Genomic DNA, 25,508 nt, shown 5'->3' with positions numbered 1-25,508 from the left:
GTCACAGCTGAATGGCATCTTTTATCTGGTAGCAAGTCACGGGTGCAGCACCTGATCTTGATCAAGGCTTTTTGCCCCAGCAATACCCTGCTAGCCTCTGGCTTCCCTTTGGTGGCTTAGCCTGGAAGGCCCCTAATAATTGGCCTTTGTGCTTGGTAGAGAATTAAAGGAAGGTAATGTAATTAATTGAGTTCAGCAAGGCATTGTGGGAATAGATCTGATCAGGTTCACTTGGCATCTTTACTTGATGTGATGGAAGATTTCATTGATGAGTACCTGTGCGAGTGAGTAGGTTTGCCTTGCCTTCTCAGCCAGTTTGCCTGTGCTCTTCAGGCAGAAAGTCAGACACAGCTGATAGGATGACTTGCTCCTGGGTCTGCCCCTGGCATGATGATGCTTGGCCTTTCATCTCCAGCAGTCCTCCAGCCCTGCTGCAGCCATGTCACTGTGCGTGCCTCCCATGTGTGCTCAGCCATGCTTCCGCTTGGCCAGCTCCCCCGTGTTGGTTCCCTCAGGTGCAGCAGGTGGGTGGCTGGCTGGCTGCGCACAGCTCTTCAGGATGATGGGAGCAGTGCTGTACCATTTTGTTAAACAGTCCTGGACTTTTGAATCACTTGTCTGATATACTAATTGCCTCTGGCTTGTCCTGTCCTGTGGGTGCAGGGACAGAGTAATGGGAGGTTGTGGTGCAACTGCATTAAGGGTATATGTGTCGGTGTGAGTCATTCGGCTACCCGCAAAGGAGCAGAGAGGGTGCTTTCATTTGGACCTTGAGGCTTGCAGTCGATGGAGGTGGTTTGGTCTCTGTACTCAGGCCCTCTTCTCCTCACAACAGTTCACTTTGTTCTTTCTGCAGTACATCTTATATATAGCAAATCTATATCCCATTACAGGCTTTGAGAAAACTGCTCTTCTCCCGGGAGAGAGGAGATGGGTTGTTGCCTTATTCCTTGGCACTTTCATCATGGAAATCTGTAATGTCGGGCTGTTTTTTAAGTACAGCTCTCTGCTATCCCCTATGGTGCAGCAGCGAGGCCCGATGAATGTCTTAGCATGTGTGTGCTGGTATGTGAGGTAGGGTGAGGCTTGGATGGGAAGCTGCCCAGTGCTGGGGCTGGTTCCCTGCCTTTGGCCTTCCAGCAGAATCCCCAAGGAGGGTTACAGCTGTGTGCCAGCACCCCAAGTGCCATGCATGGGCATCATAACCTGATCCCACTGCACCTCCGAGACCTTTCATGCCCATGATTGGGTGCATTGATGATGACCCTCACCACCTTTTTTATTTAAGTCTAATTTGGCCTGAATTGCATTCAATGATAGTATCCTAGGACCAGAGAAAGAAAACTGTTAAAAGAAAGAGAGCTGTTCCTGTCCTGGAAGAAAGCAGTGTGTGACTTGGATGGTTTGGATGGTCCAGAATAAGGCATGGTTACAACTTTGTTTGCAAGAGGCAGCATCTGGTACTCACAAGAGTAAGGAGGTCAGCTCAGAGCTGACCTCCCAAAGGAGGAGAGGCTGAAAAGAGAGGAACAAATGAAGGAACTTTAGAATACAATCAAAATTTTAGAAATAAATTTATCAAGGTTTTAAAGCATGAGAGAAGAAGAAATGATTTAATTGTCCCAGACACCAATGTACAAGAGCAGTTAATAAACCAGGGAATTGAAATTGCTCGTTTGTGATCATAAATTCGGTCTAGTTCATATTACTCAGACCTGGAAGAAAGATTTTCGTAATTGGAATTTGAAAGCTCCCTAGTTAAACCTCTCTGAAAAGGACAGCGTGTGCAATACCATTGCTTGTTTTCATGTCTATGACATCAAGGTTTTGAGACTGAGCCTGGGTTCAATGAGCATGTACACTCAGAAGGGTGTTCATGACTGCTGCAGACCCTGAACTGCACTCAGGGATGTTCAGAAATGTCCTTGGGATTAATAAAAATGCAAAGTGAATCTTCGCTTAGTGCAAACGTACTATACCGGGGTGGAGGAGCTTCATTTCTGATTTTTGTCTTGACAGATAAAGGAAAACTGACAACAGAATTAAGTGAGAAGCATCAGCGCAGATGATCATGACTTGATCGTTTATATTGTTTGCACACAGAATAAATTTAGCAAACTGTATAGATTCTCACTGCATCCTTTTGCTTTTCTTACCCCTTTTCTGTAACTCCTGCTTTAGGAGTTTTACTTATCACTAATTTACATTTGTCTCCTTTTCTCTATATGTGTTTGAGGAGGAGGGGGAATACATTTCCATCCTCTCAGAGTGGAATAGAAACTGGAGCTAAGAGTTGCGGAAAGCTGGAAGACCCAGCAAGTGGCAGACTGAAGGACAGTATGAATTTTCAGAATGAGAAGAACACGAGCAGAAATCTCTTAGCAGTTCTGGTGCATTAATAAATGAAAATGGTAGAGTAATGCGGAAAGGACGGGAACATATGGGAAACACTTTTTTGAGTGTTTGAGAAAACGTGATATAAATATATCTTATCATGGTTAAATTCTTTACATTCCAAAAATAATTCAAGTGACTGCTAAACAGCATTTACCAAAAATAGACAGTGCTAGGTTCAATCTATCTGAAGTTATCAATCTGCAAGTTTTCAAAGAGCTAAGTAAGATTGTGTCTGTGCCATTTGCATTGATTTCCAATAAGTCCCCAAGTACCCGATGAGCTTTAGGAGCTCAGAAATAGCACAGTGCCAATTAAAAAAAAAAAAGGGGGGGGGGCAAGCTGAATAATTATTGACTGATTAGCCCGACATTGCTTCTGGGCAAAATAATGGACAATGTGAAGTAGAGTTAGATCGATAGAGAATTAAAGGAGGATAATATAATTAATGCAATTCAGCAAGACATTCTCAAAATAGTTATGGTCAGGTTCACTTGGTATCTTTACCTGATGACTGCCTGTGGCAGGGAGTAGGTTTGTCTTGCTCTCTGTTTCTTTCCCAACCCTGCTGTCTGGCTGCCCACACCACTTGCTGCACTTTTCAGGAGGAAAGCCAGGCCCAGCAGTTTGCTCCTGGGACTGCTCCCAGTGTAATGACGCTTGGCTTTTTCTGCCTCTGACGGTCAGGTGTGCGCTCAGCCCAGGGAGCCCAGTGTCCCCTCCTCTCCTTGCTTCATTTACCAGTGCAACCAGCGTGCTGGGAAGACAGTGGTGCTGAAGGCTGTTGAGTCGTGGTACTGAGATTGAGGGAGAGGCATGCAATGAAGAGGACAGGGCACCTGTACAGCATAACTTGTGTATCTTGGCAGGCTGGCCTTGGATGGCATTTAGTGCCACCATGGGAACAAACATGGTGAATAAGAGAGGCTCAGAGAAGAGCCACCAGGAGGTTTGAAAGCTTGGAGGAAGATGGAAGGAGATGTTCTGTCCAGCCTGTCAAAGAGAAGGAGTAATTTGATCATCAGACAAGATGTGAGTCCAGTTGGGTTTGTTGCTCAACAAGAACCATTTCTTCTGGTGGGCTGCCCCAAGAGACAATGGCAGAGCAGGCAGAGGCAGCAAATCCTGCTTTGAGAGCTGTGCTTGTGTAGCAGGTTGGATTGTAGCTCATATTAACGTTCAGACTGTTTTATAGTATTTGTGTTGCTCCCCTTTACTTCCACCTCTTCCTTCCCAAGTGAAAACTGTTGCTTCTGTCTCTGAGTAATTGGAAAGAAAATGTTGTATTGGTTTATTCCAAAAGGAGGAAATGGAATGAGGGAATGAACTGCACCTTCTCTAGTCTTCCTCTGCCTTTTGTATGGGTTCATCACAAAACCAAAATGCTTTTCTGCAAGAGATCTTTGACCCCGTCATTCTTGCTAGCTGGATTATAAGTGGCTAACCAGAGTGGTTGCAGATGAAAGAGATTATCGCACAGCATGTTTTGGGGTTAAAGGAGCCCTTGGGAATCTCTATCCTTGGAGATATTCAAAACCCACCTGGACATGATCCTGTGCAATGTGCTGTAGGTGACCCTGCTTGAGCAGGGGGGTTGGACTAGATGATCTCCCGAGGTCCCTTCCAACCTCAACCATTCTGCAGTTGGGACCTGCCATCTGGGTCAGCCCTGGCTCAGGCTCTCCCTTATCCCTGAGGTTTGGCCCTCAGCAGTTCTGGCTCTGACTCCAACACTGAGCAGCAGAACCAGTTGGAGGATGGATAACCTAGTGGTTAGGGCATGCCAAAGGTGTAGGTTAGCAGTTGGCCTGCTCGGTGATAGGTTGTGAAAGGACTTTGAAGTGAATTTGAAAGGATTTTGAAGTAAAGGGGTTGGTGAATGTAAGGTTGCCTGTGGTCGCTCCCTCTTTGTGAGCCCTTTTTTCAAAGCCCTGATATTCATGCAAAACTACCCAGTGTCCTTGTCCTACCAGTGAACCTGTCTGGATGTTTCTGCGCTTCTCAGAGATGGCAATTCAGTGTCTTCTGCCTAGATGAACCAACAGGCTGGGAGGAGCAGGCAGAGTTTCCAGGATTTGTGAAACAAGATCTATCAGCAATAATATTATAAAATGGTATTTTGTAAGTGCAGTCCCACTGGTAACCAGCTTTAAATTACCTAAAATGGTAAACAGAAAAATGTTAAACATCTCACCTGCTTCCTTTATTAGTGACTTAAAAAAAAAAAAAAAAATCAAAAGCTGCAAAAGGCAGTAACAGTTTCATCTGTTGCAGATCACCTCCAAACACTGTCAAACACCACAGATAAAACATTTAGGGTAGCGCCTTGAGTCCCAAGGGATCTTTAAGAGCTTCTCAAATGCTTGCATGTATGCCTATCATCTCTGTTCTGCTGCCGTGTAAAATCATTGTGACATTTTGCATTGACATCAAATCCCAGCAGGGTCTCTCTTTGCTGCATCTCGAGCAGGATTCGTCCCTCCTGTCACACTGGAAGTTAAAAGTCCAGGGGCTGCTCACCCTTAGTAGTGGGAACGGACGTCTCCTGTGCTCTAGTGCTCTCCTGGAATGTCGGTGTGGCCCTTTGAAAGCAGCTGGAAGGCAAATGGGGCTTGAACTAGAAAGTCCTGAGATGTTTTAAAATGCAGGGCTTTTACTTATATACTGACATGAGTTACTTCTCACTTGACACATCTTCCTCTTTATGTGCTTGCACTGCTGAGCAAGCCTGTCTGTCTGCACATTAAGCGTCACGGAAATGCTGCCCAGCAGTGGCTTGGCATGCATGGGAGCCCTCAAGAGACTTTCCATGGAAGCTGTGAAATCCAGTCCAAGTACTACATATCCTAGAAAGTGTCCTTTACTTGTGACTTCCACCCATGCTGTCTTGAACACCATTGTGTTTCAGACCTTGCAGGTTCTCTTTGTCCCCCGCTCTGTTTGGTGAGTCTCCAGCAGCATGGGCTGAGAGGTCGACTTTGCAATGCTGCTCCTCTCTCCCTGTGCCCTCGTTATGGCCACGGGAAGTCCGACATTGTTTTTACCGCGTGGAAATGGGGAAGATGAGTGCTCAAAGGCATTTGATGGCTGTTGCATGGAGGTGGGCAGAGAAAGCAGAGGCCAAGTTTTTCTGAACCACTCAAGAGCTTTTAGAAGAAATGACCACTTTGTGCGCTTTGGTAATCTCAACAGACTGTGATTTATGCATGAACTGTTTATCTGAGAATGCTGAACAGAGGTATCTCTTGGCCAGTATTTGCCCTTTTAGTGTGCAGTAAAATTGATGTTTTCTCCCTGCTCTGTAGTTTGCGTGGTGCATGGTTATGAAATTCTCCTAAAGGCTGTCCTTAGGAAGTGCAGGTAGGAAAAGCAGAAAGATTCACATGCCTCTGGGTTTCTGGACACCAGTGGCTGGTGCTGTTACCTTGCTGCTTGCAAACAGGGCAGAGGAGATGTCTTGGGAATCCCAAACAGTGGGATGCATTTCCCGGTGAGACTAAGGCAAAGAGGAGAGGAGAGTTTACTACTTCCACATGACCAAAGGAAGGCTTGTGGCTGAAAAAGTCTTTCTAACCAATCTCTTGCCTGATGATTTTTAAGTTTTCATTTTTATTACTGTTAAGTAATAAAACATTATGAAAATTTCAACTGAACTCTTTAAATCCCCAGGAAGGATTCTTTATGTTTTGCTCCTATCTTTTATAGACACCAGACGGCCCATGTAGGCTCGTAGGCCACTGCTAGGTCCTACGCTTGCATCTTCGCATTCGCTTTTAAAAAAATGCACTGTGTTTTGTAAATGTAAGTGCCACGTTAAACAGGCACATAACCTGCAAGATGTACAATAAAAGTTTTAAGGCAAGAAAGGTTTGTTTTTAACAGTTTCTTTTTAAAAATGTCTTTGGAGGAACTGTGGTCAGGAACTTCTTTAATGAAAGAGTTAAGTCTTTACCAAAAAGAGCCTTCTCCCAGCTTGTTTGCCAGGCAATTGAGTTGTGAATTACTTTTAAAATGTATTTTTGTTAATTGTGTTGGTTGTTGTCAGTAAAGAATTCCAGGTAACGAGAGATGAAGTTTTATTAATTCAAATAATAAGTTTTCTTCCTATGTGAGAAAGTTTAAACTAGCTCAGACTACATCAAGTATATAAATTACCTTCATTGTCATGTTCAAATGCATCATAGGCTCCCAAAGCAGGGAAGAGCGAGTCTCGATTTCCCCATGGTTAACCTTTGATCTGTGAAAGTTTGCTGTCTGCCTCCATGCTGCAGGGCAGCCCGATACCCTTGTTGCACAGTTACAGCTGTCCAGTTCACCGCTTGCTGGTCTGTAGTTTTTTCCTCTCCCTTTATTAATGATGGTAAACTTCAGTTTTGAGCGTTCATGCTGTAGGCAGGAATCTTCCCACTCTGAAGAGCATCCTACGTGGGAGCTCTGGGTGATGGGTTTGTTTTGTGTTGTTTCATCCCCTCACATGGAGGATCCTAAAAGGTGCTCAGAAAGCTTTGGGGAGGAGAAGCACAAGGGAATCTGTTTTATTTATTTTTTTATTATTTTATTTTCCAAGTAACTGAAGCTTTAGTGAAGCTGAATCATGTTACCAGCCTGGACTGTGGTGGCAGAAAGTGTGGATGTTGTCCTTTACTGTTGCTTTTGTTGCTGCAGGGTGGTGGCTCTAGCCATAGCAGCAGTGATGTTGTAGTTGTTCAGCTTCCTGTTGCTGAATGTTACTCGCAATGAACAGTTAAATAGATTTGAGTGAGTCACTTAAACAGACACCGTCAATGTGAAAATAATTGTCTGGAAAGCGTGTGCCTGCCAGATCGCCAAGTAATCCTCACAAGTTCTGTGACTCAAAAACCAGCCAGAAGAAGTGTTTTCTCTCTGTTGCTCAGTTGAAAATATTTTGAGAAAAGGCAGCTTCAGAGAAGTATGTAAATCCAGTCCGGTGTCCTATCTCCCACCTGCGTATCCCTGTTAGCTTCCTGAGCTGCTGTTACGGCTCTGGGTGCACACATGAGCTCACCACTTTGCCGTGTGTGTGCTTATTGCTGGTGCCAGTGCAGCACATCCCTCGCTTCCAATCAACAGGCAAAAGGGAAGGTACTTAATATTAAGTTATGTGAAATTGTTTCATAGAATCGGAGGTTGATGTAGGGGGACCTCCAGAGGTCTCTGGTCCAATCTCCCTCCAAGCAGGTCCATCAGATCAGGTTGCTCAGGGTCTTTTCCAGCCACGGTCTGAATACACCTACGGGGTATCCATCCTTAGCTTCTCTGGGACTACTGTTTGACCACCTTCATGATGAATTTTTTTCCCTAATATCTAATTGGAATTTCCCATGTCCCAGCTTGGTCTGTCACCTCTTGTCCAGTACCTATGCACCTCCAAGGAGAGTCTTGCTCCATCTTGTCTATACCCTCCCACTGTGTAGTTGCAGATAGCAGTAAGATCCCCCTTTACTTTCCCTTTTCTGGCTAAGGAATGCCTCAGCTTGTTCATGTATGTCCTGTGCTCTAGCCCTGACCATCTTGGTGGCCTTGGCTGGACTCGCTCCAGTGTGTCAATGCCTGCCTTTTTTGGGGGGAGTCCCAAGCAGGACACACCACCTTAGAGGTGGTCTCACAAGTGCCAAGGGGAAGTGAATAATCCCTTTCCTTGCTCTGCTGGCTGTACTCTTGCTAACATTGCCCAGGATGTGGTTTACCTGCTTTGCAGCAAGGGTTCACTTCTGGGCAACTTGTTGTCCACCAGAACTCCTGAGTCTTTTTCTGCAAAGCTCCTTTTTAACCAGCTGGCCCCCAGCTTGCCCTGGTGTATAGCGTTATTTGGCCCAAGCTAGTTTGTTTATTAAATACAGGTTCTTTTAAGAATGGGAACAAATAAAACAATGAGAAATCAAACTGAAAATGTCCTCTTCCTTTCCCTGAGTTTATGCTTATTCTTTTTGGCAAATCATTCTGCCTCTGTCCAGTGAGGCTGCTGTGTTGGCATGCTCGTAAATAATTGGAGCCTGGACAAAGGTATTTGCAGAAGTGTTTATTTCCTCACTTTCCTGAATACTACTGAAGGTCTGAGTTGAATCAGAAATGTGTACAGCTGTTGATAGGATGTGACCTTCCCCCAGCACTTTCCCGTCATCATGATTTTCTAATTATGTCTGGTGACTGCCAGCTGAGAGCAAACAGCATCAGAGCTACCACAGCCATTGAAATGACTCTGTTAATGTGCCTAGAGTCTATTAAACAAAGTTTTATTTAATTAAATAAGTCTTGATCTCATCAAAATTGTAAGGAAGCACTAGGGTGGTTGGATTTCCGAGAACTCATATTTGAATGGGAAGCCTTTTGTACTTTCTTTAGTATCTGGATCTTGAGATGTTGCAATGCTCTGGTTGTGCTGCTGTGTGCTTGTGTTGGCCAGTCTCATGGGACAGGTCAGGGTTACATCCCTAGTGAGTCAGCTCGACTGTCAGTACGCCGGCAGATGAGCACAATAAGGCACCTACCATCTTTCCCTGTACCCTGCTGTCCTTCCTTTTCAGAGGTTGTTTGTTGTTTGAATGAAGGTGTTTCGTACCATGTGTCCTTTCTTCAGATGCTTAAAGTGAAGGGCTGTGCTGGTAGGGCACAGGCAAGTGACCTGTCTACTAATCAGAGAATATGTACGACCTGTTCCATATGTGCTGCTGCTCTGGCAGGGCTCCAGCAGTCTCTGAAACATAGGATGGTGAAGGTCACTGCTGGATATCTCAGACTCCTTAAAGAGTGCTCTGTGATTTCTGGGAAGGGGGTATGGCTGAGATCGAGGAGCTTCATTCTGATCCATGTTTGGACAAGCACTGGGTTTTGGCTTGGAGATGCTGCTGCAATGCAGAGAACATTCCTACAAGACACAACTGTCTAGAGGCATTATAATGATTAAGCTGTCATTAGTTTTCAATTCAAAGCCTTACAGCCTAATTTCTGGCTTTTGCACGTGGGGGAGAGGATAAATAGCCCTATGCCAAGTCCCATTGATGAGTCAGGACTCTGAACTTCCACAGTTGATTTGCTTCTCTTGAATGTGTCATCTGCTTTACTTTTCTTCTCTGTATAGTGAAGTCAATATCCCTGACAGCCTGGGAGACTTAACTTGTATAAAAACCCTTTTAGGCTTGGAGAGAAGGCCCTAGAGGGTTACTAAGACTTACTGATGGGGTCTCAGTACTCAGCAGGGCTTGTTCTCCTACCAGGAGTGTGATGCTGTTTGCACTGCACTCTGGAGGGGTAGCACAGGAGCAGGAACTTTGGATCTGAATGGGCACAGAGAGGAGGGATTTGCCTTGCACTTGATTTATTTGCAACTCCTGTTCCCCTGAGCAGTGAAATTTGAGAATTGCTTTACATGGCCCTGCTGCTGATGGGCTTCCCAGAGCCATTTTTGAAATGTGGGCAGTAGGACTGGTATGTTTTCTGGTACTGTGCTGCTTCAGCCTATAGATTTCTGCCAGAAGCAGTGAATTCAGGCTGAGGAGCAAATGAGCACAGACTGGCAATTAGTCAAGCAGTGTCACCAGTAGCTGCTGGCTGAAGAGGAAGAGGAGAGCTTGGGCATGTATAAGTTATGTACTTATTGCAAAGCAAACGGAAAATTAACAGAAGAGCACCAGGCTTTCACTGGGGAAGACTGATGCTTTTATAACGGCATGTACAGGGCTGACCAGCACAGCAGGACCTAGGGGAGTTTGACCCATGCTGCAGCTCTTGCTGGCCGGTGTGCAGAAGGGTTTTGGTGTCCAGCAGTGGTTTTGACTCCAATACAGGGACCAACACTGTTGATTGTGTATCTCATCCCTTCAACTTTTTGCAGAGTGATGGGGTATGTAGGAGTTGAATACTGTGTGCAAACAAGCAGTTTCCGCAGTAAGGCTCACCTAGTCCCAGCACACTTGACTTGGCCTTATGTCTCAGAGTGTCAAAGGCCAGGCTCATTTCTAGACTGTTGGTTGCTTGAAGCCTGTGACGCGTCCGTCCGCTGCAGCAGACAAACTGCAGTCGCTGTCCTGACCTCCTTCGTGGAGGAAAGAGTGCAGAGCCACAAAAGTTGGGTACTCTGTGGCAGGGAGTACTTGCAGCCCCATGTGTCATGCCCTGCTGGCATCCCCTGGCAGGGACGAGTGAGGACTGTGCTCAGGGTCAGACCCTGGTGCCCCCATGTGGGGTCTTGGTGTGGTGGGGTCACAAGCCCGGGGTGGGAGGAGGTGAGTTGCTGCTGGGCTGTTGTCAAGCAGCGCCTACCAGTGTCCTGCTGGCAGTGTAAGGTGCTTGTGGTGTCTAAGGGATCTGTGAGGAGAATTCGCTTGGACACGTGAGCTGGAAGCACTCTGCTGGCTCTCCCAGCTCGGAGGTGAACTCGCTCCCAGTTCAGAGTCCCACATGCTGCGGGGCTGAGGAGTATATATTAGCAGCATCTATAATGCACCCATGTTTGCTCTCTTCTATCTTCCCAGAAACGAAGGAGGAACTGGAAGAGTTAATGTCCGACATAAAAAAGACAGCGAACAAAGTGCGCTCCAAGCTAAAGAGTGAGTATTTGCCTGTGATGCTACTGTTGGACATAGGGGAAGAGGCTCTACCAGCAGCAGTCCTACCCTGCAGCTTCCAGATGTGTCTGTGTTCCTGCCTGGCTGTGAAGCTCAGCGTAGGACAGCGGGTACCACCACATGTGGGTGCTCATTTGTCCTGGGGCTCTGGGTGTGTGGGAGGCAGGGTGCGTTGCTCCTCCTGCAGTGCTGGTCTGGATCCTATTGCTTGTTCTTCTCTCGGATGGTTTAACTCTGATCTTGTTTAGCACTTTGTGGAGCAGAATCTGCATGTCCCCTTGCGTCTTTTCAAAACAGAGAAATGAGAGAGAAAAGACCCCAGGCAAAGAGTCACCAGAGCACTTCACACTCCTGCACATTAGCACTTAATTTCACTGGCCAGGATCAGGTCTCAGTACTTTTCAGTGTTAGTTGTGGTATAATCACAGAATCACAGTGGTTGAGGTTGGAAGGGACCTCTGGAGATCATCTAGTCCAACCTCCCTGCTCAAGCAGGGTCACCTACAGCACATTGCACAGGATCATGTCCAGGCGGGTTTTGAATATCTCCAGAGAAGGAGACTCCACAACCTTTACTGTGAGGGTGCCAGAGCACTGGAATAGGTTGCCCAGAGAGAAGTTTTTCCTCATATTCAGATGGAACTTTCTGTGTTTCAGTTTGTGCCCATTGCCTTGCGTCCTGTCGCTGGGCACCACTGAAAAGAGTCTGCTCATATCCTCTTGACATCCCCCCATTTAGATATTTGTATACATTGATAAGATCCCCTCTCAGTCTTCTCTTCTCCAAGCTAAACAGGCCAAGCTCTCGCAGCCTTTCCTCATAAGAGAGATGCTCCAGTCCCCTCATCATCTTTATAGCCCTTCGCTGGACTGGTCTCCAGTAGTGCCATGTCTCTCTTGTACTGGGGAGCCCAGAACTGGACACGGTACTCCAGATGTGGCCTCCCCAGGGCTGAGGAGAGGGGGAGAATCACCTCCCTTGACCTGCTGGCAACATTCTTCCTGATGCACCCCAGGATACCATTGGCCTTCTTGGCCACAAGGGCACATTGCTGCCTCATGCTTAACTTAGTGTCCACCAGCGCTCCCAGGTCCTTCTCCGCAGAGCTGCTTTCCAGCAGGTCAACCCCCAACCTGTACTGGTGCATGGGGTTATTCCTCCCTAGGTGCAGGACTCTGCACTTGCCCTTGTTGAACCTCATGAGGTTCCTCTCTGCCCACCTCTCCAGCCTGTCCAGGTCCCTCTGAATGGCAGCACAGCCTTCTGCTGTACCAGCCACTCCTCCCAGTTTTGTATCATCAGCAAACTGTCCCTTCATCCAGGTCATTGATGAAGAAGTTCAACAAGACTGGACCCAGTACTGACCCCTGGGGGACACTGCTAGCTACAGGCCTCCAACTAGACTCTGCGACACTCATCACAACCCTCTGAGCTCTGCCATTCAGCCAGTTCTCAATCCACCTCACTGTCCACTCATCTAGCCCACACTTCCTCAGCTTGCCTATGAGGATGTTCTGGGAGACAGTGTCAAAAGCCTTGCTGAAGTCAAGGGAGACAACATCCACKGCTCTCCCCTCAYCYAYCCAGSCAGWCATTCCATCATAGAAGGCTATCAGATTGGTTAAGCATGATTTCCCCTTGGTGAAGCCATGCTGACTACTCCTGATCACCTTCTTTTCCTCCACATGCTTGGAGATGGCCTCCAAGATGAGCTGCTACATCCCCTTTCAAGGGATGCAGGTGAGGCTGACTGGCCTGTAGTTCCCTGGGTCTTCCTTCTTGCCCTTTTTGAAGACTGGGGTGACATTGGCTTTCTTCCAGTCCTCAGGCACCTCTCCTGTTCTCCATGACCTTTCCAAGATGATGGAGAGTGGCCTAGCAATAACATCCGCCAGTTCCCTCAGTACTCGTGGGTGCATCCCATCGGGGCCCATGGATTTGTGGGTGTCAGGTTTGCCTAAATGATCTCTAATAAAATTCACTCTTGCCAAAAAATGGTCCTCCACAGTTTCAGCTCTCTTAAAAACACTCAGATTCATCTTGGCAGCAAAGATAATCCAAACCCTAGTGGACACATGCTACTCCAGGCATCAGCTCTGCACACTGCTATTCTATCCCTGTGTGCCCCCATCTCACTTGGAACCACTGAGTTTGTTCTCATTTGTCTCTAGCTTCCCCAGAACTGTTTTTTTGTTGGAGAATGAATACTTTCAGAATGCACATTGCATGGAGAACAGAAATGGGAGGGGTTTCGGGGATGTGCAGTGACCTGAAATGGCTGCAGTTTGGCTCAGTGTGCCATGGGGCTGTAATCTCAGGCTGATGCCAGTAGCAGCTGGTGTTTAACTCGGGTCAAGACAATCTGGGGATCTTCTGCTCTCAGCTGGAAAGGGCATATTACAATTATGGCCCTGCCACAGTCTGAGCCTGTTCGTATGCTCTCTGGCAAATTGGATCAATGTTGAAAGGAGTCACAGAACTGAGGGAAGGAACAGCCAGAGGTGCCTTCTGCCTTCACTTTGCTGGGATTGCTTGGGAATGGGCTTCATTTTTCCTCCTGTGTCTTCCTCTAGTTACTTTATTCCCGCTTTGTGAATTCTCCCTATTGTGTCCCTTTCCCAAGTTGGAGGTAAAGGAACGGGGACCTTGAGCACCAAGTGAGCTGTGAACAGTCACTGCTGCCCAGGGCATGGGCCAGCCAGTTGCAAAGTTGGCTAGTTGTGCAGCAGGCCTGGCTCAGGGCCCAGGGGCTGGGGGAGGCTCTCCCAGTGAGTCCTGGCCCTGAACAAACCTGCAGTAAGGCCAGAGGAGCTGGATTGAGTGGGCTAAACAGTTGAAGAGGTGCCAGTTTGGGACAAACTGTCTGCAAGCCTGAAAGAAAAGCTGGATATTCCCTGGTGAGCAGAACAAAGTTATGTCTCGTGGGTGGCCCAGTCCACTCTCCAGCAGGCAGAGTGCCAAGGGGCTCTTATCTGGAGAACGACCGCCCCCTTCCTCAACGCAACTCCTCTGCGGCCCTGTGTACTGATGCTGGCTCTTCCTGCAGTGTGCTGGCACTCAGCCTGCTCTCCTGGGGTGCAGGGCCTGGCTTCTGAGCCTGAACAGACCTCTCACTGCCCCACATTTCTTCTGCTTCTGCAGGACCTGTCTCGTCTTCTCTGGCTTTTCTCTTTGTAGTGCAGCCTGCCTTGGTCTGGTGCCGGCAGGACAGCAGCTTCAGCCTGGGCAGCGATGCCTTCTGCCCCTCTTGGCTACACTGACGTAGAGGTGTGGTGTAGAGGGTGTGGGGCTCTGTGGAATTGGTGGAGCAAGAGAAAGGAGCCAGGGACTCGGGGAAGGTTATTGTATCTCATCAGCAGGCTCCATTTTGCTGGCGTGTATCTGCCTTAGGCGACTTAGGGACAAAGCTCAGCAAGCGTGACCAACAGTTTCCAATATCAGAAGAATCAGTCTTTGTGACAGCCGGGGAATGAGAGCAATGTGACTATTGACCAAGGTTGGCTGTGGTGTGCTGGAGCGCTCTGAGGAGGACACACTGGTGAGGGAGCCAGGGAGCATTTGAGTCGGAAATCAGATTTCCAGGAAGTGTGCGGACATGTTCAGCTAAGGGCGCAGCATCTCCAGGCAGAAGCTAGGCCACCCCCTGTCCGGAGCTGTGCAAGTCTTGGATTTGCCTGCAGTGGGTCTTGACTGTTAGTGCAGGATTTGTTTTACTTTGTTTCAGCTTATTGCAGGAAGACTAGCCGTATCCTCAGAGCTAGGAAAGGAGCTGGTTCTTCCCTGTTGGCAGCAGTGTTTTCCTGAATCCCAAGATTTTGTGGAAGCTATGTAATTGTGGAGGACTTCAGTGTGGCGGGAGCCATTTGCTGGATTCTTCACCACTGGCATGACTGTGTTCAGTGTGGGCACCGGAAGCAGCACTTGTCCTTCTGTTAACACTGTTTGAGCTGTGAGGCTTTCTTGCTGGAGCTGCTGGTTAGACATAAAATTTCCCTGTGCTGTTCATGGGCAGGGCTCAGAGAGCACAGAAGACAGCCTGTGAGAGCCTGGCGGTTCTGGATTTTATTTGCTAACACCTTTCCTTCCTTTTGAGTAGGGAACAGCTTGTCCTTTGGTCCCTACAGAACGGTTTCTTGTGACTCGTTGTGTCCCTGATAGCTAAATGTCACTTTATTCCTTGGTCTTTAGGATTTTGCCCCATGCACTTATGTTAAATTTGTCCGCAGTCATCTGATCTTGTTTCCCCTTCCTGTGCAGTGCTGTGCACCTGAGCACGGTCCGTCCTGATCAGAGAAGGGGCTGCCACAGCCTTTGCTGACCTTCATCCCTGCTGACGCTGCCTGTTGCATGCGCAGTACTGAGGTGCAAGCTTGGACCACTGCTGGATTCATTCTGCACGCTGGCCGCACGCATCAGGCAGGCTCTGGGCAACACCCTCTGTTTGCCTGAGACATGTTCTCAGCTAAATCCAGGAAGGAGATCTAGGTGCACAGCCTGCTGGTTTCGTAGACCAGGGACCACAGCCCCTCTGGAGGGGGAGACCAGCCATACTAGAATCCCTGGTGTCCACATGGAGACAGAGTTTTAGCCTGCCCTACTGAAAGGATGCTTGCAAGCTGGGATCCAGGGCGCCTTGGGAGCTCACCCTGCACAAAGCAACTGAACACAGTTCCCCTCTAGGGGGGACTCCAAAGAGCTGCCTTCCTGTTGTCCTCTCCAAGCAGAGCCCAAGGCACCAGCTTCCTTGTCTCTTGTGATGACTTCAAACTTCGCAGCAATCGCTGAAAGTACAGCTGAGTATTGCTGGTTCCTCTCCACAAATTACTGTTTTTCATGCTTTTGTGCAAAACAAAATCCTTTTTCCTAGGTATTTTCTGTGATTCTTAAGGTGCTCTGAGTGCTTTAGGTGCTCAGGACAGACTGAGTCCTGTTTCCATGTCCCCGAAAAGACTCACAAGTTTTGTATTTACCTGGAGCAGCAGAATATTTGCACTTGTGCTTTGTCCCAAGTTTCCTCATGGCCAGCATGATCAATGAAAGAAAACAGTCGGGAATGATCAAAAACACCATCTGCTGACAATGAAATGACTTCTCTAGGAGAGAAATTGCTCGTGCAGTGGCTAATTCTAATTACCAGGTTCTTAGGAAAATGTGATTTTATTAATTATCACAAATGTACAATGTTTGCCAATACTGTTCCTTAGGAACAGGGAACAATTTATGACAAGCGTTGAGGAAGACCAATTGCTGATGAAATATGCTGTGCAGACAGCAGCCAGTGCACTCTCCCAGTCTGGGGGATCCATGTGAGAAGTACCATGGCCGTCTGTCTGTGTGGGATGAGACCTTTCAGATAATTCCTAGACACAGACTGTTTCCTTCTAGGAGAAAATGAGAGGTAATGTAAAATTTGTTCTCTGGTACTTCTCTGGTTGTATTCTGCTTTGCTAGAACATGTTATCTGGTTGAACACCCTCAGCAGGCATTGTGATGTATTCTCCAGGCCCACACAGTCTTACTTAAAAGTTTCCCTACTGCTGATGTCTGCAAGGAGGTACTCTGGGGCCACTTTTGTTAACCACTCTACAGGAAAAATGCAGATGGCCACCTTGGTTGTGGTGCACTCCAATCTCTGCTCTCATGCTTTGGATTATGGTGTGGAGCTGTTTGGCAAAGCCAGGGTGCAAGGAAACCATTGCTGCCTTCTGTGACTTGAGGAAGAAACCCACACCTAGTGCTGGGTGCATGGGACAAACTCTGGTGCAAAAGTTGCCTAGGACAGCCAGGCTTGGAAAACTGCAGGGATAGCTGAGTCAGGAATCAGGCATTTTAGCCTAATTCAGGGAATGCCTCCAGCTCAGGCCAGCTTACATGGAGACTCGCATCTCCGCTGGAGGATATCTCAGCTTGGCTTCTGGCGAGGGGCTGAGCCAGCTGTCCAGTGGAGCCAGGGAAAGGGGAACTTGGATCTTAGAGCCCAGTTTGTAGCATAGGAGCTTCTGAATTAGCGTGTCTTGAGCTGGCAGTAAGGAGCAGATCTGCATTGCTTCGTTCCTGTGCCAGATCTCCCTGCCCTGCAAAGCTGACCCGACTCCCCATCAGAACCCTGGTGGGAAAGTGACTGAGGCAGCACTCCTGTCCATGCCGTGATTTATGGTTTTTGGGCAAGTGAGGAATTAATTTCACTTAGTTGCACTACCAGGCATAATTAAAAGAGCAAACCTCTGCTTTGCTACAGAGAATTGTTCAACTGGAATGAATAGCACAGTCTCTTCAGCCTGTGCGTTGAGGCTGAAGGTAGCTGACAGGTAGCTGGCAGACCTACTATTTTTACAGTCCTTAGAGAAGTCTTGAGCTTTCATATTTTGCAGAGACATTTTAGCTCTGCATTTTCTTCACATGGAGAGAATAACACTGTGCTCTGTTTTGTTTGAATACTGGAAAGTGCAGAGGTCAGATCCGAGCATTACATCAATTCTGCTGAAGCTCTCACTTCCCAACCCAGAAATGACCAGTGCTGCCCTAGACAATACTGAGTCTCAACCTGTGGCCAGGCACTGCTGGAATGCAAATAAAAGAGTACCTGTGGAGGGATTAATGCCCTGACCTCACCAAGTGTTCATTAACAACTGCTTTGCACCTTGGTCTCTGTGAACAGAATCCCCTGAGGAGGACTGCTCACCCCAATCTCTTAGCTGGGCAAAAAGCTTTGGGAGTTGGTGGTGAAGATGGACATGCACCAGTCTGTGAGCATGTGACAGTCATATCTCTGGGGTGCAGATGGTGCTGTCCTGGATGTACAACTCCTACACTTCATTTTAGTCCCCTGATGTTCCTTTAGAGAGAGTTATAGACTCCTCATGTCTGAATAACTAATTACCTGCCTGTTAAAAGCAGAGGAAGCAGATTAAAAATGGAGTGAGTGTTTTCTATTAATGAAACGGTGCTTTGCTGCCAGTCTGGGCTAAAACACAGGCCAGACTACAGAACTGGGGACTCTGTTCAGTGCCAAATGCTCCTTTATTCACAAGTTTCAGTCTTTTAAAATCATTCTACCAAGCAATCTTTTTCTTCTTTAAACTGCCTGAAATAATCCATATCCTTCTACCCCAACCAGGTATTGAACAGAGTATTGAACAAGAGGAAGGACTGAATAGGTCATCTGCTGACCTGAGGATAAGGAAAACTCAGGTGAGTCTCTGTCCAGGTGGCACTGGGAATGGGAGGAGGGAAGAGGCAAGAGGCAAGCTTTGGCAACTGAGAGATCCCGGGAGGTGATAAAAAAAGGAAGGCTGTGCTTCGCTTTAAAGTACTCAAGTTCTGGTTTGCAAATACTGGACAAAGTAATACAGCATGTTTTCAAATGGGTCAGCAAAAGAGCCAGCCACCTGAAGGACCTGTAATGTGAGTATGGGCACCAAGGAGATCACATAAAGGAGGACATTGTGGATCAAATTTGTCCCATGTGTGTACATGTCAAGACATTTGCTTGGATAAATAGGTATGCAGGTTTCTGCACATCCATGTTAATCATTTGCCTAAAGGAGATTTTTGACTAGAGCAAAAAATACCTTGTGAAATATAAGCTTTGTGGGGAGAGTTTTCTTCTGCAATGTGATCTAAAAACCTGAAGTCTCTCTGTGTTTCCAAAGTGCCTAGAAAGATGCTTTACTAGTTCATAAATGAGACCAAGGCTTACTGATGCAGCTGGGTAACTTCTTTAAAATGTCACTTAATAGAGGATGATGGATAATCTTTCAGACAGTACTGTGCAGACCTGTAGTCTGTTGGGAATCTTCCTTGCTGGGTCTCTGGTTACCCCCTCCATCAGGCATCGATTTGGCCTTGCAGACTGGGAAATGTTAGACTGTTAGAAATGTTAGGGCTGAAGCAATTCTTCCTCTTATTCCAGTGAAACCGCTGATTACACCTGCTTTTGAGTTTCTCATGGGGTTATCCCCTGGATTTAGAGGTAGAGATAGACTTGTTTTATTCAAAGCTTTTTCAGGAGAATGAGACAAAGCTGATGTAAGAACTGAGAGTGTTACATGAGATTTACATGCTGAATTGAATTCTGTTAATGACACTCTTGTATGAAGGGGGGCATTTCCCCTTCTTCTGCCTAGGTAAGTGCTAAGGCTGGTGTTTTATGCTCAGTTTTGATGAAAGGATGTGCTGCTCTGGCTTTTGTCTATAACCAAGGGGGAGATGGGCCATGTGGCTCTAGAAGAGATGGAGGTTGAGGGAAATGAGACTTGTCTATAAGTTCAATAGTGCACACTAGAAACATATGGAAAAATGGGCTCCATGACAGATAGAGATGGAAAAGCGGAATACAGTCCTTGAACTTGTATGAACTCCATGAGATGTTTCCTCCACTGCAGGAGCCCTTTGTTACATAAGTTTCTGCCTGAGAGCCCAGTTGGAGCTCTGGTTTGGGCTCAGACTTAAATGTGTTATGCAGACATGGTCAGCAGAGTACAAGGGTCCAATAAAACAAGGAACAGCAGCTGGTAAGTGGATGGTAAATCAACTAGTTTGGGTATTGCTTGATTTGAGCGAAGAGGCTTTTGATTTATCTTCCTTACTCAGTTTTTTTTAAAATGGGGCCTTTTGTAGTGCCAAGTCATACTGCATCTTCAGTACATCTCCAGTCTTTTACTGCAGCAAGTCGCGGTGCTGGGAGCTGGCCGCACTGAGAAAGCGCAGTTTGATGTGACTTATTTTTGAATGAGTGAGTGTTGAAGGATACAAGGATACAAGGAAAAAGGATGTTTGGCTTAAATGGTACGCAAGAAATAACAGTAATGGGTGGTGACCATGGTGAACTTCAGGTTGGCAAGGGGACAGGGGGAAACTGTGGGATCAGCATGAAATTCTCTGAGGCTAGAAGAGAGGAACTCTTACCCTCAGCATTGGTTTGCAACAGTGTGCCACAGCCTGGTTATGAGAGGGTAGTTGTCCAAAGCAGGAGAACACCGTGAGACAGTCAAGGATCATTGCTTCAAGGAGGGATGCTTTGGAAAATGAAAATCCATCCTCAGCAAAGCCAGTGGAAAACTGTATGATCAGGGGAGACGAACAACAAGACTGTGTTTGAAAGCAGCTGACCCTGATTCGAGTAGGAGGTTGGACTCGATGACCTCCCAAGGTCCCTTCCAACCTGAATTACCCTATAATTCTAAGTAACTATCCCCCTTCCAAATCAAGAAATAGCTTAGAAAAATTCAATGAAGGAAGTGTTGGACTGTCCTGTAGAGAGGCTTTTCACAGGAACAGCTGATTGCAGTGGGAAGGTAGATATTTTTGTAAGCAACCCAGACTTTCTGTTCCTAAATTCCTTGAAACTTGTGTGAACTGTTCTGTTGTCCTGGTGACTTCTTGCCACTTAATCTAGCTGTTTTTCTAATGCTTCCTTTATTACAGTTCATTCTTTGTCAAGTCCTTTATTTGATGAAGGGTATGTATTCAGTGTAGATGCCTGTGGTGAGGGCAAAAAGGCCTGGGGTTGGGAAAGCTGCTGACATTGCTGCAGGAGTCCCTGCTGAGCACCCCTTGTGTCCTGGCCTGACAGCAACTGGAAAATTAGGGCAAGTCACAAACATCTCAGTGAAATCTGTAGTGGATGCCAGTTAAAAGACATCAATGAAAACAGCAACCAAGAGAACTCAGTCAAAAGGGTCATTGGCAAGGTTGACAGCTTGGCAGAAAGTGTCAAAAGAAAAGTTTCTCCAGGCAAGCAGCAGGCAGGCACAGTTGGGGAAAATAGTGCAAAGCACCTGGAAAAGCCTGGGAGTCAATGACGAGGGAAAAGGACACAAGGGTGAGCTGGGAAAGCAGTGGAAGATGACTGAACATCACACACCACTTGTGCAGCCTGAGGCGTTTTAGCAGATCTCTGAGTAATTCGGAAGTGGTTGACCACTGATGTGCAGAGGTCTCATAAGGTATGGTTACTCACAGTCCTCAACTGCTTTTGAAACCAATGTTCGGATTCCTTCGGTCTTAAAGACTTTGTTTTGAAGTCGAGTCTATGCAGTTGTGCACTGTCCTGGACATCCCACTATTGCAGAGCACTTCAGAATGGTGTCAAAAGTGACTAAAGGCAGGAGAGACTGAGGCTGTGGCTCCAGTTTTGAAACAGGTGGCCTCTGTTGGATCAGCCAACAGTGCAAATTTATCCAGATCAGGCACAGACACGTGATGGCACTTGGGCTACCCAACCCTAACACATGTACAAGACTTAACGTTGGCCCAGATATCTGCTTGCACCAGTTGCAGGAGGGTAAGTGGTACCTGATAGTGCACCTACAGGCATATTGTTAACTCTTTCAAATTTTAGAGGAAATTGGATCTAGCAACGTGAGTTTGTACTGGATTGTCAGCTTGTGTTGTGTGACCATGGCATTTTTTTTTACTGAGCCCCTATGTTGGTGAACTGTGGCCTGAACTCTAAAAGTTGAACCAGTTTAGTTTGAAGTGGCAGTAGATGGAGAGAAGATAACTTGTCTCTAGAAAGAGTGTTCAAAGCAAAAGTGTTTCATTTAGGGATGGTGTAACTTGGTCATACTACTCAGTAATGGACTGAAAAGGTGACTTCATTCTTGTGGGGAAGTGATTTTGAAGGAAAGTGCGATCTTACAGCTTGGGATCTGCTGTGTCCTAGAAGCAAGGTTAGAGGCTTGATTGCATGAATGGTTTGAGGAGTGCTTCCCCATTGTCTATGTGTTGTTCCCTATGGAGGAGCTCCCTGTCTTACCTGGAGAGGGACAAGCAAACGTAACTCTAACCCTTACAGAGGAATGAACCATTTAACTGCTGGAACGGTAAATCATTCCTCTCCCTAACCCCATTTTTTTCCTGATAAACATGTAAAAGCTTTCTAAGATGACTTGTGAAGAAAGACATGTTGGTGATGTGCTCTTTTATCTAAAAGATCTAAGTCTTTTTTTTTGCTGTTCTGCTTTACAGAGGTAGCTGGAACAGCATATCCTCCTGTTTGGGGGTGGATTTCTCCATTTCTGATTGAAGGGGCAGGCACTGAGCCCTTGGGGGATGGGGCTTCCTAACTGGCTCAGAGAGAGTTCACATTGAAGAGATGTTAACAGCATGGGGCTGCTCATATCCAGCTTTGCTGATTTGACTAGGAGGGGCAGTGAGTGTGGCTCAAGGAGCGTTGTGTGTGCAGTGCCAGATGCTTTCAGCTCCAGTTGCTTTTCAGGACTAGTCTGCAACTGCAGTGGTTCCCAGTGCCTGCACTGAGTGTCCCCTGTCACCTCCCCCACAGTTCGGCAGCTTGTGTTCACCTTCCCTGCAGGCAGCCTGAACCGCACCTTAACTTCAGACTGGCCAAAAGCTCCATATGCATTCGTAGCAGGCAACACTGGGCTTTTTTAGAAGAGGCCAGAGGTGTTGTGTGTGCTCGGTGATGGCCTTATGGTGTAGCCCCAGGGCATGGGCCAAAGGCCGCTTGCACAGTGGGTAGCATGCCCGCAGGGGCGTTCTCAAGCAGAGTGTAATCCCTTCCTCTCATACTGGGGTACCTGCTACCTTTGGGGGGACCTGGATGATGCTCCAGCAGACCCACACTGAAGATGGGTGAATTTTTCTGCTGTACTTGATGGCAGGATCAGGCCTTCTGATGGTTGTGTGCCTGAAGCCCTGACTGACTGTTAGATACTGCTGCTCACCAGCATACAGTCTGATTTTAGCATTGCCCCCTGCAAAGGTACCTGGCCTGTTGCCCATTTTCCTTGCTCCTCTCTTTCTAAAGACTTGTGGCTGTCATCTCCTAGAATATTTTCCAAACTGCCTGTCTCATGTATAGGCTGAAAACTTCACTTCTGTCCTGAACCATGCAAACTGGTTTGTGTCATGCTGTGATAGTAATCTTGCGGTGGATGGGAACTGGGCTTGTGTAGCCCAGGTTGCCTGCTAAGCTTGCAGTTCCCATTGTTCCTGATTTCCCACGCAGAGTTCTTGGTTTTGACTTTGTTCTCTGGAGTGTTAGTTTGCTTGGTCCTTGCCACAGAGGCCTTGTTTAAATGTTTGTGCTTCGGGAAGTGGCACAAGCACTTCTTCGTCCTCTCTGTTCAGTGTAAACGCCTTACCTCCTCTGCAGGAAGCCTGAATGCAGCGTTTTGCTCCCATTTGCTTCTTTGCACTAGGATCTGGGTGAATTAGTCTGATAACTCTGTGCTTGAAGACTCGGGATTTAAGAAAGATGCAAAGGGCTGTTGCTTCCTGGTGTGCCCTGCCCTTCCGCAGCAGGGAATATTTCAGCGTTCAGCAGGCAGCTGATTGATTGTGGTGTCGTTAGATAATTTGCATTGATGCTTCATGAAAACAGGAATGATTTTGTGCCTCTCCAGTCATGTAGAAGCTGTGAATCTGGGAACGGCTGCCCAGGAGAGGGGCAGTGTCCCATGTCCCTCCCACATGGAGCAGAATCTAACAGACCAGCAGGCAGCCCTTCTGCACCACAGCCAGACCCTGCTGGCTTTTAGGACCCCTGCTCAGTCTGGGTTTGCCATGTTGCACTGCATGTAGCTTTCTTGTAGAGACAGGTAATAGAAAGATTAAGATGATATGAATGAAAGCGTGTGCGTGGAAACACCAGAAGGAATGGCAGAAGAAGGAATAAAAGACTGGCATGGGTTGGTGGCACCTAAACCAGAAGGTCATGAGGATGTCAGCATAGATACACATAGCTTCTAAGGACTCTTCAGATGGAAAAGCATTAGATAGCTTGCTTCAGAAGAGGAGATGAGAGAACCTCTGAAGGTCCATTGCAGTTTAAATCATTCTGTAGTTGTAAATCAGCAGTGCTGCCTAATGACTCTAAGGCAGGACAGGGTGAAGGAGCAAAAGATCACCATCACTGTCAGCTCCTAAAGAGTACCAGAGGTATATCCAAAACCCATTTTGTGGCCACCAGTCACGAAGAATGCAGGAGCTGTGATGCAGACTTCATAGCCAGCATCCCACATTCTTTATGTCACACATGAGCACTGCTGACCGCACACATCGTAGTGATTGAGAGTTTGGGGCGAGAGAGAACAAGTGAGGGAATCTAGGAGAATGAGTGTGAGTGAAACCAATTTTGTTTAATAAATTACCTTCGCATTCTGTACAGTCTCACACTGAGCTTTGCTAGGCTAGTTGCAAAACACTCTGGTGCTGAGCTGCTTTGCTTCATTTCCATGCTTTAAGCAGCCTTATCCTTTCCGGCTACAGGCTGGAGCATGGCTTGGCCATGGGAACCCAAGAGCTGAGTTGCAGGGGCCTGCAGGTATAGTGGGAACCCTGAGTCTGTTCATGTTGTGTGTTTCCTGACCAGCAACACAGACTTCGGCCTGGGCATCCCCAATCATCGGGGATGATGGTGAAACCCCACGGTCGGCAGGGTGTTCGTGCAGCAGCAGCTGGCTTATGCAGCATGACCTCAGCAAAACTTGAGGCATTAGCCTGGAGAGAATCATGCTGCAGCAGCTCATGCAAACGAAAAGGCTGTGTTGAGAGGTTGGTGTTTATAAGCATGCACATCTGGGCCCAAAGCATTCATGGGATGTTTGCATAGTGGGTGTGGGGCTAAGATCCCTTCACAGGTTTCTCAGATGATCATGGTTTCTTAAATCAGGTTTCTGGGCTGAAGTTTTGTCGCTACTGCCTCATCATGCACTGTTGTTGTGTGTTTTTTTTATTGTGGGTTGGCCAGTCTACTGGTTATCCTTCAGTGAAACAGCATCTTGCAAAATGAGATCATTTTTCTTTCTCGCAGTGCTTACTGTAGAACTTGCTCCTCTTTTGCTTCAGAGCAAGTTTCAGTTCTTTGTCTCCTCTAGACCTTACTGGTGGGTGTTAATGTAAACAAGTCATCTTGCTGCAGAGAAATAATGCCTTGTTCTGCAGTGAAGATGTTTCTGTGAACGATTAAACTGATAACACAAGCTGCAACTCCCAGCATTGCTCTTTGGTGCTAATGCTGGGAATCCAGGCCCCTCTCCTGTTGCTCTGATGGATGGTTTATCCAGGAATATAACTGAATAAAAACCTGATTCTCTGGAAGCAGTTTGCAGGGAGGCCAAAGGAATTTTGTTTTTTGTGGTTTATCTCCATTTCAGCATGTGAAGCTGCTTTGGTTGCTTGATCTCTTATGCCACAGTCAGTGTCTAATCAGTACAGTGCTGATGTCTGTGCAGAGGTGATCAGTTAACAGCTTCCTGAATGGAGCTTAGCACGTCGTCCAGGTCCTGCACAAACTGTGGGAGGCTTTGGGGGCTGAGCCTGAGTCAGTGTTGAAAAAAAGAGTGCTGCACAAAACTGATTTAAGAGAAAGGCTTGAGAGATGTCTCTGGAGCAAGCAGGGATGGCACTTGCTGGGACATGTTTTTAGCAGGACATAGCAAAGCCAATAGCAGAACATAGTGCAGCAGGACATAGCAAAGCAGGACAATTGCAAATCTTTCTGGCACACCAGCTCTTTTCCCCTGACTCTGGAAGGGATCTTGGCGCAGGTGCAGCTATGC

General features: G+C 47.1%; 1 protein-coding gene across 3 annotated transcripts in view; it reads left to right on the top strand.

The window, feature by feature from the left end:
- STX1A (syntaxin 1A) overlaps positions 1-25,508 on the top strand; it is a 126,706-nt gene that overhangs the window by 75,676 nt on the left and 25,522 nt on the right. For 2 of the 3 annotated variants that reach the window (XM_026084250.1, XM_026084252.1), the window contains 2 exons: positions 10,887-10,961; positions 18,098-18,171. In XM_026084250.1, the coding sequence (XP_025940035.1) occupies positions 10,887-10,961; positions 18,098-18,171 (149 nt within the window). The remainder of the gene's footprint in view (positions 1-10,886; positions 10,962-18,097; positions 18,172-25,508) is intronic. The other variant, XM_026084251.1, reaches the window with a different exon arrangement.

Source organism: Apteryx rowi, unplaced genomic scaffold (genome assembly GCF_003343035.1).
Source record: "Apteryx rowi isolate R43461 unplaced genomic scaffold, aptRow1 scaffold_632, whole genome shotgun sequence".
NCBI classification, from domain to species: Eukaryota; Metazoa; Chordata; class Aves; order Apterygiformes; family Apterygidae; genus Apteryx; species Apteryx rowi.
This window is presented reverse-complemented; position numbering and strand designations above follow the sequence as displayed.